This window comes from Phyllostomus discolor, chromosome 14, assembly GCF_004126475.2.
Source record: "Phyllostomus discolor isolate MPI-MPIP mPhyDis1 chromosome 14, mPhyDis1.pri.v3, whole genome shotgun sequence".
NCBI classification, from domain to species: domain Eukaryota; kingdom Metazoa; phylum Chordata; class Mammalia; order Chiroptera; family Phyllostomidae; genus Phyllostomus; species Phyllostomus discolor.
In genome coordinates, this window is record NC_040916.2 from 24,778,097 (window position 1) to 24,792,511 (window position 14,415).

Sequence of the window (14,415 nt, forward strand, 5' to 3'; positions counted from 1 at the left end):
ACTCTCTGGATGGAACTGAGGGTTTTCATTCCGTGCAAATCTAACAGAAAGGCACTGACAATGCCCAACGTGTTACGGGACAACAAGCATTCTTACACTCTCCCTTAAAAATTTTTAACTGTATTTTTCCATTACCACTTAGTCCCCGTATACTCTCGTCCCCGCCCCCCACGATCATGGACACGTGCACAAGCGTGCTAAGAGCTGACGAGGCTGCTTGCTGCGGCCTCACTTGCAACAGTGAAAGCAGCGAACACGAGGTGAAACACGAACTTTTAGATGCTGTACACAAATAGAAAAGCCGACCAAAGCACAGTTACCGTCTCGCTCACGCTCACTCTCCGGCCTCGCTCGGGGTCCAGTGTCCGACCAGTCGCCGCGGAGTCTCAGACGCTTCACCGGAGGCTGCCGCAGCTGCAAGGGAGCAGGACACTCACTTTCTCGCCTTCGGAAGCGCACCTGAAGTCTAACAGACTCCTCCCACCTCCCTGCTCTCGGTGCCAAGGGCGCTGCCAGAGCCAGGGAGGTGTCAGATCGGCACAGGACAAGAGCAGAGGAAACCTCGCAGAGGGCAGAGGAAACCCGCAGCCCTCGGGCAGGGCCCGCTGGGCCGGCGGAGAAGCGCGTGCCCGCCTGGAGCAGGGGAGACCGGGGAGGGCCGATGGAGGGGGAGCGCCGGTGACGGAAGGTCTCGCAGCCACGACAAGGACCTCAGCCGGGCTCTGAGAGAAGTGGGCGCCCTCGGAGAGCCGGTCAGAAGAGTGGCGTGATCTGATGGGGGGGCTGTGGGCGTGCCCGGGGAGGGGGGGCAGAGGAGAGAGATGGGACGCCTGGCACCGGGTCGAGGTGGCAGCCAGCGTGGGGGGCAGGACTGAAGCTTGGGGTTTGCGTTTGTTTCAGAGACGGACTGCGGGGGCCGGGAGAAAGCGCGAGACCGGACGCGACGCAGCGGTATCTGTCGCATCTCAATAATGAGACGGCACAGGTGCCACCCCAGTGAACGCAATAAACAAAGCAGAGGAAAAGGAAGAAAGAGGGAGAAAAAGAACTTAAAAAAGGAAAGTGAGAAATAAAAAACAATTGAATGAGACAAAAGAATATACTAAATAAAAAGGAAAAATAAATTATTAGAGGATATGAGGACATGAAAAGAGGCCTCCACAAATTAAGAAAACATAAAAATATAAAGGAAACATAAGAAAAAATCACATATATTAAACTTTGGTCCATACTTTAAAACCCTGCTTAAGCTCTTCTCATGTCCCAATGAAAATCAATTTTCCCCCTCCTGGTCTACTTCTACAGAAGGTAATTCTCACGTGCTCCCCCCTAAGTTTCACATGTCTGTCTGTCTGCAGCTCTGCTGCCGCTGAACCGTGAACTCCTGCGTGAGGCCGAGTGCCGCCCCGGCGCCTGGGCGTTCTCAAGTTCAGTGTCGGACTCAGTGGGCAGCAGGCGCCCAGTCGGGGCCCTGCGGTCGAGGGCTCAGCATGGAACACGGAAAGAAATGGCGTGGGATGAAGATGGAGACAGATTTTCAATTTCCTCCTCTATGAACACCTCAACTGTTGGGTTGAGTACAATAAGCATAATCTGTTTTTATCATTTTAAGCCATTTTCAGAGTTATTTTTCTTTTCTTTTTTTTTTTAAAGACTTTCTTTTTTTTTTTTTTTAAAGATTTTATTTATTTATTTTTAGAGAGGGAAGGGAGGGAGATAGAAAGAGAGAGAGAAACATCAATGTGCAGTTGCTGGGGGTTATGGCCTGCAACCCAGGCATGTACCCTGGCTGGGAATCGAACCTGGGACACTTTAGTTCCCAGCCCGCGCTCAATCCACTGAGCTATGCCAGCCAGGGCTCAGAGTTATTTTTCTTAACGTAGTTGCTCCAACAAAGTGCTGAGAAACACACCCCCAGAGAACAGGCCCCACCCAGCTGTTCCAGGCCGGCTGCACCTCACTTGCCGCCGCGCAGACACCTCTGGCTGACACACGACGGTGTGAGTGCTGGTGGGCCCCGAGACTGCTCCCGCGTTTCCCGCTCGTCACCCCGAGACAGTCCGAAGGCCTCCCTCTGACGTGCTGACGTGCGGACCTCGGGGGACACTCCACGGCCGCGAACACCGTGGAGCCATGTGCTCCGAGCGCTCCCCTGCCCCGGGCCCTCTTCCTCGCCAGCCCACCGAGTCACCCAGGCCCGCTGCCGCCTCTACAATCCCAACGTCCTGATGGAGTCACGCTGCTTCCTCTAACTTTGCAGCCCTCAGAGCCTGCAGCTGTAACAGCTGCGTGTGGTTTAGCATCTCACAGCAATTGCACAAACGCGTTCTTTACAATGTGCTCACTAGTAGATAGGCCTTGGGCCAAAGCTAAAAACTCACTAATAATCAATAAGAAGCAATGGTAAATTTCAAAAGTCCTTTCACAAGCCAGAGTATAGTGACTAAGCAAAGGACAGTATAAAACAGGAAGGCCAAAGTGAAAAACATGCTGGGGAAAGAAGCTTAGCAGGGGAAAGCAAACATTTTTTCTACCGCTGTGCAGAGCCACGGATGTGTGATTTCTAGTTTCTGCCTTTTATAAGGAAGGAAACAGTTAACCCGATTCCGTGTGTGTATACATACGTTCGTATACATATACGTATACATACACTTTAACCTGCCTTCTTCCCCCTCACTCATCTGCATTTTGCGACAGGCCCCTGGAGACAATGTTACACACTCACAACTGTGCGAGACAGGCAGATGCGGACGCGGAAGGGGCTGCGGTCCACGTGAGAAGAGCCGATGGTAACAGGCAAAACCCCGCTTGGAGCGTGAACATGAACACTCAGCCTCCCACACATGTGCACATCACACCGTCTGTTCCTCCAACTGCCTCTTCTGCAACCGCCAGGCCCGCTGCTGCTGTGCGTCCCCAAAGTGAGCGAGCCATGTTGCCATTAAATATTTTCTCCTTAGAACGCCACAACACTTTTTTAGAGCCTTTCTTAACCATCAGCCCCTCTCCTTCCATGTGTGTTTCATGTCCTTGTCCCTAAACTGTAAACGTCCTGAAAATTAGCTCTCCGTTTTAAAGCCCTTCAGGCCCCGAAGTCACCGAAGAGCGTGTCCCGAGACAACGCACCTCCTCCCTCCTCTCGTCCGCCGAGGGTGTCCGCAGCTCCCGCGCCGTGTCGTCCCTGGGGTCGAACAGATAGATGTAGTCCGAGGAGTAGCTCACCAGCACCTCCTGGCCGTCCTCGCTGTAGCACAGGGACGTCACCCTGCAGGACTTGTTGCTGAGGTGCGGGGGGAGGAAGCGGGCCACCATCCCGGCCGTGCCCCGGCCCGCGTAGTTCCCTGAGGAAGACAGCCGGGCAGTGCTGAGAACCCACGTTTTTGAGAAAAACATCTTAAAAACTCTTACCTTGAACGAGGGAGATAAGTGATTTAATGTAGCAATAAAAACCCAAGCTACCATATTCTATAGGGTCCAACACAAATAACGCCCTTTTTTTATTACAAAATCACAAGCATGTGATTCTGTGACGTAACTCTCACACTCAAGCACACCCTATGACACTCTAGGTGAAATGTTCAAGTTAAAACTATACATTATTATACCCATATTATCCTACCAGCCACAGTCAAGCAGGCCTTACTTTGGCCAGACCCTGTATTTCTAGAAGAGGCTCCTTTTTCAATAACCAGATTTTATAACAAAATTTTAGGAAGTACAGTACAAAGGAAATACACCTTTAAAAAATTCACGACTGTCTGGAATCCCAGATTATATAAACATTTTATTGGAAAAGAGTTATTTAATTAATTTATGATTATAGTTATACTAAGTCATCTAAAAATTCTCAAACAAAATTTTTATAATAGGAAAGTTGGTATTTATCAGCATACTAGATTAAATAATGCAGTATCCTTTGAAAGTGATCTACCTTTTACTTCATATCCTTAAAAAGTTTCTGACTGTTGTGAAAGGTTTCTCCTGTAAGGTAACGGGGGGATACTAGTCCAGCTTTAATTAACTTGGGTACTGGTCAGTGCAACGCACAATGACCGAGAGGGGCGCGGGGGGCAGGCGGCGTGCTGGGGGGCCAGGGTGACAGAGGGGGGCGCCAGGCGATTTTCTTCGAATTCTAGAATCGAAGTCAGACACCACCAAGCAGTACATGCAATCCTGCACAACGAGGTCTTGCCCAAAATGTCAATTGCATGCCCTCTGCTGAGGAACAATAATTAAGCCTATATTTTCATATTATATTAATACCGTTTTCCCAAAGGTGCACATCCTAACAGGTGAGACTCCACCATCGCCATTCAGAAAAAATACGCCCCCCCAGCCCGGTCTTCCCGTTTCAATGACCTCTTTAGTGGACGTAAGCGGACAATGAGGTTGACACTGCGCTCACTTCTGGCCAAGTCTGCTTTTGTTTCTCAGTAAAGTGTGTGTGAATGTACGGAAACGTGCACACAGAGCTGCCGTTCGTGGTGTGAGTGTGCAAGTAGCCCCGGGTTCCTTTCCTAGGAAATGCGACTGGAAGCTGGCTCTGAACGGGGACTTGCGGGAGTGGCGGGGCCCCACAGAGGGTGCGGGGAGCTGGAGCCCAGGAGTTCAGGGCGCAGCCAGAGGCAGTGCCGCAGCCTCACTGACGGCACTTGAACTCGGCCGTGCAGGCACGAACACAGGCTACACGCTAACACACCTCCTAGTCACTGTTCGTTCTCAGCTCTTCTCTCCGCCATGCTTCCTGTCACCCTCTTAAGTTAAAGAAAATGGCAAAGAGAAACCAAGAAAGCCAAGTACTGAGGGCTGCACAGCGCCCCCACCGCCACAAATTCACGTCCACCCAGGACCTCAGCACACGGCCCTGTCTGGAAAGAAGGTCTCCGCTGATGTGATCCCCATGACGAGGTCATCGTGGACTGGGGGGCCCTGGAGCCCACGGGACCGGTGTTCTCCCCGGGAGTGGAAAGGGGAACACACGCACAGAGCGGGGGCGGCGGGGAGCGCGAGGGCGGGAGCAGAGGCCGCGGGGAGGGAGGCTGAGGACTGCGGCGGCACCGCAGGCAGCAAGGAGGCAGCCCGGGCCGGTCCTCCCCGGGACCCCCCAGCACAAACCCAGCCCGCCCGACCTCCGCCGCGGCCTCCGAGTCAGCAGACGGTGAGTGCCCGTTCTTCTAGGCGACCCTGTGCACGGCCCGCCCCAGGGAACGAGCACCTTTGACCCTGGGTCTCTGGGGGTGTCAAAGCTGTGGACTCGGTCTTCCGTGGGAGGAAAATAGTGCTTGCCACCCCGGAGGGCGGAAGGTACGCACTGTCCCCAGCCCTTCCACAAGGGACTTAAGCAGCTGGGGAGTGGGGTGCCCCAGGGGTCCTGGAACCATCCCCCGAGGATACTTAGGGGTGGCTGTACATCAAATGTTGTAACTTTTTAAAGTAATAAACCGCCAAAGTATCACGCTGATAGGATCATAAAACTTGGTCAAATGCTGGTTTTTATAATACATATTCTCTAAATCCATTCTACTTATAAATTTCCTAACAAACTCATGAAATTTTAAAATTGTAAACGGCACACTTATTCTCTGAACAGAGAGAACCTTGCACCCCCCCCGGCAGCTCTGTACCTGTGGCCCGCGTGCCCAGCATCCTCCGATCGTATATCCGCACCGAGCTGTCCGAACAGCCCACGGCCAGGTGGTACGGCACCGGCGGGCAGATGGCTACGGAAGTGGCGGCCCGCCGGCAGTTAATTAAAATATCCTACAAGACAAAACAGCGGCAGTTTCACAGAGCTTTCAGGAGAGACGATACCGTCCTGAAAAATGTTCTCTTCGATGAGAAGAAAACAACCTTTCTCAGAAACCCCAATTCAGTCAGTACGACCATGAAGGGGGAAACCAGTTTTCTTTGATTTTTCAGGTTCTTCCTACTAGCGAGCCCTCCTAACTGCCAGCCGCTGTGCAGGTGGGACAAGCACGTGCAGCCACTGTCCCTCCTCGGCTGCTGTCACCCCAGAAACATGCCGTCTTCCCACAGCTGGCCGTGCAGTTCCCAAGCGGACTTCCAACACAAACTGTGTGCTTTCCTCACAAACCAAACACGGGGAGAAACCACATATGGAAATACCAAATCTAATTAAAAGATTTTAAAACCACCAATAATTGAGTGATGCAAAATACATTCTGAAAGGAAAAAAATAAAAATTGTTCCCAGATTTAAGACTCAAACGGCAGCTACATTAAGAGCAGCTACAAGAAAGTCAGTGATAACTCAAGAAGCTCATTATTTATATTATCGCAGTTTAAGGCCTTTTTTGAAACTAGCTGCATTTCAAATAATGACATAATACGACTTCAATTACTCCTCGGACATGCCTCCCTATCCTCACGCACACGAACAGTGAACACCTTTAAAAACGTGAAACACTCGCACGTGTAACGTGTGAGTCGCTAAGCACGTTACAAACGCCCGCCGGACAGCACAGACGGAGGCACAGCGCGCCCTTGTCTACACTTGAGTGCCCGTGGCTGCTTCACACGGTGCTCACAGTATTTTAGTTGCGGCTGTTGCTACTGATATAAAAACATTCTCCGTTGATTTTAAACTTTTATACTTTCCTTCACTTGTAAAATCTTTCTCCCTACCAGTTCAAAAACAAAGCGCACACACACACACACACCCTGTAAAAGACGGGGTTCACCCCAGTGTCCCTTCACGTAAGCAGTAGAACATGTAAGAGCTATAACTCTGAATATATATCCTTAAGGTGTTCTGTTAATTTTATACTATTTTGCCTGTGACTCAGCTCCTCACTCTTAGGTTTTATTAGCTTAATTATTGACTTAGAACATTATTCCTAATACATGGAACTGGTTCACCAAATGCCTTTTATAATTCCGTTTTAGTGGTTAAGGACTGCTTTAGTTGCCAGTTTTCTTCATACTTTACCTCTTAATTTTTATATGTAAAGAAGTAAAAAGTTTTATTAAGGAAAAATTTTAAGATTTCAGTTTTGTTTATTTTTACAGAGGGGATGGGAGGGAGAAAGAGGGAGAGAAACATCAATGTGTGGTTTGTCTCCTGCACGCCCCCTACTGGGGATCTGGCATGCGATCCAGGCATGTGTCCTGACTGGGAATCGAACCACCGACCCTTCGGTTTGCAGGCCACTGCTTAATCCACTGAGCCACACCAGCCAGGGCTGAAATTTTGACAGTATTTTCACTTATTAGTCTTGCTTTCATCTTTATTTTTACTGGGTGTTTTGTTATAAAAGCACAATTAAATCCTACCACATTGTACACTAAAATACTGCTTATGAGGATTTGGCATAAGGGACTTTAGTACCTCCCTTTTCCTAAGAAACAGGCCTACCGGATACCCCCAGTACACAGCCTGATATTTTAAACTTATTCTGCCTTTTGCTTAATTTAACTCTTTCCTAGCTGTGTGTGTATGTGTGTGTGTGTGTGTAAATATATATGACATAAAACCTGACTTAAAAATCGTACACTTAAAAATTTAATTTCTATTCTTTTTTCTTTCAATATAGAAAATAATCCCCCCAAGAATGTTAATAGTAACATTATTAGCAAGCACTTAACCTCATTACTTTCAGTAAAAAATATATTTAGCAATACTTTATTTCATTTCATACTTCAAAATGATTTGAGAAAAAAAGCCACACTCTTTAAATAACATCTGAGGTTAGCTGTCTGGGGCCACTGTGTGACTGCTCAGGTTTTTCTCAGGGTTAAAACAGTATTAAATATGAAATTAGTAGTGAAGCTGTATCTCTAGAGAAGTGAACTAACTGAGTGACAAACACATTGGTAGAATGGTATCTTACTACTTTTTTAGAAAGATAACATAAATTGTTGGTTTAAGAGTCAGGGTTAAATCAAAAGGAAAATATTAAACTTTCATTATGGTTATTGGTAGCCACAATTATCTCCATAAGTAAATGAGATACACTGATAAATTCTTCAATTTTTTATAATGCCTGAGCATATACTGAATAATTATATACATTTTCATTTATATCTTTGAAATGTACAATTAAAATACAAGTTATCTAACTTCTCTATTAATATTTTAATTTTAAAAATTTGACTATAAAACACTGGTATTTCCTACTGAAGATTTTAGCAGAACAAGGATGGTAAAATTGGTCCATCATCTCACAATCCAGAGGTAATGTACTGTTATAATTTTAATTATAACCTTAAGTGCTTTGCACCATTTATGCAGAAAAGTGACTCTTACGTCTTTGCAGTCTTCTTTCGAGCAGCTGGTTTTGATGCGCGTGTCGAACCACCTGACGGTCCCGTCCTCGCCACAGGAGAGGAAGGTGTGCGGGTCGTTGGGCACGGTCATGATCTGGCGGCGAGAACAAAGGCCAGGCACCGTCACTGACCGCTCGGGCAGGTGGCTGCGAGAGGCGCGGCTACGGTTTCAGAAAACGAGGACGGCGAAGGCCACGAAGAACCACTCACTTTCGCGCTTTATGAATCACCCACACCACAGTTCGAAGTAGTGCAATGCATACAGAAATATTCAAGAAGTAACTGCTGCATTAATAAGATCCACTACTTTGAAATTTGAAATGAATGTTCCTGCAAATACAAAGTTCTTTAAAACGGAAAACTTCTAACAACTTCGATAAGAAAAATTCTGCTCTCAAAAACTTAGTCAAAGCCTAATTTTTACTTTCTGGATGTAAATTTATGCTTACAAAAACATAATTTTTTCTTCTATGACAATGTTTAAGAAAACCGTAAGATGATGAATTGATTAAAACACTTAAACTGACCTCTCAAAAATTCTGACCACATTTCATGATTAAGATACTCAACAAACTAGGAACGGAAGGAAATCACCTCAACCAAACACAGGCCACAGATGAGAAGCTCACAGCGAGTGCCACAAGCCAAGGGCGAAAACCCGAGCGCCCCCGCTAACACCAGGAACAAGACAAGGACGCCCGCGCACGCCGCTTCTGTTCAGCGCCGCACTGGGCGTGCTGGCTGGAGCAATCGGGCAAGAAAAAAGAAATAAACGTCACAGAAATTGGGAGAGAGAAAGCGAAATTATCTCTGATTGAAGATGACATGATCTAATATGCAGAAAATTCGAAGGATTCCACAAAAAAAAATTAAGACCAACAAGTGAATATAACAAAATTTCAGGTTAACAAATAAACACAAAAATCACTTGTGGTTTTCCTATGTACTTCCAATAAGCAATCTGGAAAGTAAATTAAGCTATTACAATAGTAGCAAAAAAAAAAAATAAAACGCTTTGGATTAACTTATTCAAAGAGCTGAGAGACCTGGGCACAGAACCCTACGGAACACTGCCGAGAGAAAGCCGACGCAGATGAAATGACATCTGTGTTGGTGAACTAGAAGACCTGATACTGTTGAAATGTCCGTGCCTCTCAAGGTGGTCTAGGGTGTGTGTGTGTGTGTGTGTGTGTGTGTGTGTAGAAAAACATTAGGGTGATCTGAGTTGAATGCAATTTCTATCAGAATCCCAGTGGCATTTTTTCTTTCCTGAATCAGAAAAGATCTTAAAATTCCTATGAAATCACACAAAACAGCAGCTACAATCTGGACAAAGGAAAACAAAGCCGGAGGCCTCGCATGTGCTGATTTCAAAGCACATGACAGAGCCACCGTCTTTAAAACACTGTGGCACTGGGACGAAGACAGACACACAGACACACCGACCACGGAAGGAGTGACTTCGTAAGAGACAGCAACAGAGCGGCGAAGGGGGCACAGCCCAGGAGCGCGCCCTCAGGCACAACACAGGGGCGTCTTTCAAAAGGCTGACGTCTGCGCTTAGAGTACGGCGGCTCACACACCGCAAACGCACAATAATGAGTATCATTAATGCTCGTTTCTTCTTTCTTAACTGTATTCGCGAGCTTATCAAGACTCGTTTCCTCAAACACTTGACAGAAACCTAGATATTCTGCCAATGATTTCCTTGCCTGCACATGCATGAGCGTGCATGCATACACGTACACAAATCTACACATATGAACGTCCACGCGTGTACACAGACACACTTTACACACACACACACACACCCGTCGCGGTGCCGCACCTCGTAGGTAGTCCCGTAATGGCACGTGAATTGGCACTGTCTGTTGGTCTCCGCGTCCTGCTCGACGTTGGTGTAGAAGATGACGCCGTCCCCAGAGCAGGACACGATCTGCTTGTCGTTCGTGCACGGCAAGAACTTCGCGCTGAAGATGTTGGCTCGGTGCCCCGAGCGAATTGTCGTCAAAACCTGACACGCACAGAAGAGAGAAAGCAGCTCTTGGTGACTTATTGTTTCCTGGAAAGAAGCATTCATATGGAACACAATCGTGGCCAGGAACACATTCTCATTAACATCCTCATCCCGATGAAAATTATCGCTTGATTCTACACAATTATAATTAAGGAAAAGAGAACTCAGAATCAATCATAGTTTCTTTTTTTCCATCTGAGATGTGAAGGTAACTCCTCATTACCAAGGCAGCTATTTGTTACTTTTAGGATTATTTCAGAAATACCTAATCAAGCATATTTCAATTGTCTTCAGTTGGAGGACTGGTCCAAATAAGCTGGCCCATAATTTCTGGAAAATGAAACTTCTCCTTTTTATATATTTGAGATTAATGATATATGATTAAGACAGATCCTTAATAAGAAAGACCTCTAATCTCTTAAATCTATACGGAGTGATCTGAAATTAAGTGCACTTGCAATAAATTAATCTTCTCACGAACTCACAGGATCTAAGATAGAGGGAAACTCTAAGAACAGATGTGACTCAGGATCAAAACACTACTTTCCTGTCTAATGAATCATAGTGTTTTACAATTAAAAATTATTCCTATATGACACCAAATTTGGAACTATCAAAACAACTATGTGAAAAAGATCATCATTATACTTAAAATCTCTAAAAGTATTATCCGATTTGTCATTTCTCAAACTGGAAATGAGGATGGGTAATGATTAATTGCTTTTCGGATACAAAAAAATCTATTGGGAAGCATGTGTAAAGCAAATGTCATTTTTTAAAAATAAGCAATTAAAGGAGAAACATGGTTTTTTAAAAATTACGCCATTGGGCGTTTTCACAGAAGAACCTCGAGAGCAAGGGTCTGCAGAGGTATCGGCCCGGCTGCGACGTCGCTCACAAGGGACGGAGGCGGAAGCAGCCCCCGGGCCCGCTGCCAGGTGAAAGGGCCACCGAACGGGCACACAGCGGAACGTCGGTCAGCTCCCAAAAGGACGGAAATCCCGACACACGCTGCCACGTGGATGAGGCCTGAGAACACGCTGAGGGGCACGAGCCAGTCACAACAGCACGAATGCTGCGCACACACACACACACACACACACGTAGGAGGTTCATCAACATCGACCCGCGGCCGGCAGCACCGGCTGCCATACCCAGAACCAGATGCGGCTCTAAGAGCGGTCCGGTTCTCAGAGACAGAGGTCAGGGGCTGCGGGGAGCAGGGAGGGCCGCTGTCCCCTGGGCAGGGTTCTAATCCCGCAGGACGAGAGGAGCTCTGTGGCTGGCCGATGGTGACGACACGACAGAGAGGTGACTGTACACGTGATGTCACTGAACTGAACTTCTAAACATGGCCGAGGTGGTTACTTTTATGCTACATATATTTTATCACCACGTTTAAAAAAAAAATAGAGCTTTGCATCTTTTAAAACAATTCTGCTGGTACCCAGATGAATGTTTCGTGTAGTATGAGCATTAAAATTCTGATGGTGAAATCGAAAAGCATTTCCACACATACAGTGTGTTGACCTGAATGTCAAGAGGCGTCACTGGGACCTGGCCCCTGACAAAGTCCAGTTTTTTAAACTGCTTGGCTTCAGATTAGATTCTGTGAGCATAAAAGAAACAAAAAAATCACACCGTCCTCCCGCCACCCCACCGAAGAATGCTCTTTGCAGACAATGTCACTTCTGGCAGTTTTAGCCACTGGGGTACCACGGAGCATGCCTAAACACTCCCGAGTCCAAAGGCCGAGAGGACCCTAACACTTTCCTGCAGAGGGCAGGGACCCGGCGGGAACAACTTCCAGTTACATAACAGACTTTAGCAAGAGAAGAATATTCTTCTGCAAATGTCCATTCCACGGTTATTTACAATTTCTTGATTTCTTTTTCTTGTCAAGTTGTAGATGTTTTAAGCCACTAACCTTTCTGCTGTAAGGATTACTAATTACTAACTTGGTGTCATCTGAGCCAGATAAAATATATTCTCCAGTTTCATTCCAACAGATTGTATTAACCTAAAAAGAGAAAAGAAAAAAAGAGATTTCAGCAAACTGAATATAAAAACAGGTGTGCCACCTTTTACTTAACTGGCGGTTCAATTTTTAGACCACTAATGAGGTTACACCTATGGTAAATAGTATTTAGCAGTTTACTTATCCAAAGTACATACTGACCACCATTTAGCAAACACAGTGTTCTGAAAATTCACAATGAAATGTCTGTCTCCCTTAAATTTTATTATTTAAATTTATTTTAATTAATTTCTTTTCTATCCAGAGACACAGAACCAGGCCCCCTAGAAAGGAATCGGGAAAGCTCACTGCACACCCCGGGGTCAAGGCCGCACTGCCCCCATGGTCACGGGCGCGCCGGTCAAGGAAAGGCCTGGAGGGTTCAGAAGCAGACCCGTGCAGTAGCGGTGAGGACTTTCGGTTAAGGGGTCTAAGACCACTCAGTGGAGAAAGAACAGCCTTTTCAACAAATGGCGCCGGAACAACGGGATTACACACAGGCAACAGAATGAATTTAGACCCATTTCACACCAAGTATAAAAATTAACTGAAAACAAACAAACATCTAGAGCCCAAACTATGAAACGCGTAGAAGAGAACACAGGTGTAAACCTCCATGAAAACTAAAACCACGATGGCTTACTACTTCACACCTCCTAGGATGGCTATGATAATGTAAAAAAAGAAAAAGAAAAAGACAGGAGTCGGCAGCATGTCACGTCAAGAAACGGGGGCCCTCCTACACCGCTGGAAGGGTGACTCCACAGCACGGCCCATGCCCGAGAGAAGAAAAAAACACGTCACACAGAAACTTGTACACAAACTCCCACAGCTGCATGGTTCATAACAGCCCAAAGGGAAACCGACCCAAACATCACACACAAAACGTGACTGCCTGTTTGCTCACGGAAAAGCACCCACACAACCGAACACCCTTCAGCCACCCAAAGCAGTGACACGCTGCAGCTCGGGCGGACCCAGGAGTACCCCTGCAATGCAGAGGCCGGCCTGAAAGGCCGCAGGCTCCCCCACGGATCCGCGGCCCCAGTATCTGCGGCGCCCAGAAGAGGCCTATCTACGGAGACACGGGCGGGGCAGTGGCGGCCAGCAGCCGGGTGGGAGGGCGGGCAGTGACTGATAAGCGGCTCCCTCGTGCTGCTGCAGACGCCGGAGACCTCGGGAACCAGGCAGTGGTGTCGGCCGGGCCCCAGCACGACTGCGTTTTAAGGACACCAAGTTCCAGGGATATAAACGGTGACAGAGGACGCCTGACTTGGGGTGGTGAACACACAATACAGTGTACAGTTGACGTATTATTGAACTGTACCCCTGAAACCTACATAATTTTATTAACTAATGCCAGCCCCATTAAGTTTAATAAAAATAAATAATATAAAAAATTTAAAAAAAACTGAATTGCAAGTTAAATGGGTGAATTTTACAGTACGTGAGCTATACCTGAATTTAAAAAAAGAATTAGACTTACACTTTCAGTCAAGATGGAGTAACATAGACAAACTTCTTTAAAAAAACATACTTTTCTAAATTCAAAATTACTTTAATGTCTTAATGCAAGAGTGGATTCCCCCACTCCCTGCGGTCAGGCACGACCTGTTGGGGGGGCCTGGGACACGTCTTCAGACGTCGGAACACTGGGTTTGAAGTCCTTCTCGGGGCGACATTAACTCCTACTTACACAGCCATCGTGCACATTCAGGGTTGCTTCAAGTTTTAACCTTTGGATAAATTCTCTTCTTCCTGTTCAGAAAGAGGGAGAGAACTAAGTGAATCCTACCTTCTACTGCTGAGTGGAAGCACAGCACCGAGGTCAAGACCTCCGATTGGGCATCGGTAGGTTCCGGCTCTGACTGCAGCTCCTCCACTGGCCGAGCGACACTGGGCAGGTTAAGCCCACCCTGCGGTGCCCTGGCCTGCTCACCGAGTCCCCGAGTCCCCACCCACCTCCCGAGGCTGCTGCAAGCAGTGCGTGACTCCAGGACAGAGAGGGCTGGGTGCAGTGCCTGGACCACAGTGATGATCAAAGGCTCCCTTCCTCCGCCAGTGCACCCAGCAAATGCACTGAGGGCTCACTCCCT

The 14,415-nt window shown here is 47.1% G+C and overlaps 1 protein-coding gene across 3 annotated transcripts in view; it reads right to left on the minus strand.

The window, feature by feature from the left end:
* Positions 1-14,415, minus strand: part of DCAF6 (DDB1 and CUL4 associated factor 6) — a 60,702-nt gene that overhangs the window by 37,940 nt on the left and 8,347 nt on the right. For all 3 annotated transcript variants that reach the window (XM_036015748.1, XM_036015746.1, XM_036015747.1), the window contains exons 2-8: positions 14,016-14,077; positions 12,230-12,322; positions 10,114-10,299; positions 8,266-8,379; positions 5,625-5,760; positions 3,127-3,341; positions 321-414 (exon numbers count right to left, since the gene is read on the minus strand). In XM_036015748.1, the coding sequence (XP_035871641.1) occupies positions 321-414; positions 3,127-3,341; positions 5,625-5,760; positions 8,266-8,379; positions 10,114-10,299; positions 12,230-12,322; positions 14,016-14,077 (900 nt within the window). The remainder of the gene's footprint in view (positions 1-320; positions 415-3,126; positions 3,342-5,624; positions 5,761-8,265; positions 8,380-10,113; positions 10,300-12,229; positions 12,323-14,015; positions 14,078-14,415) is intronic.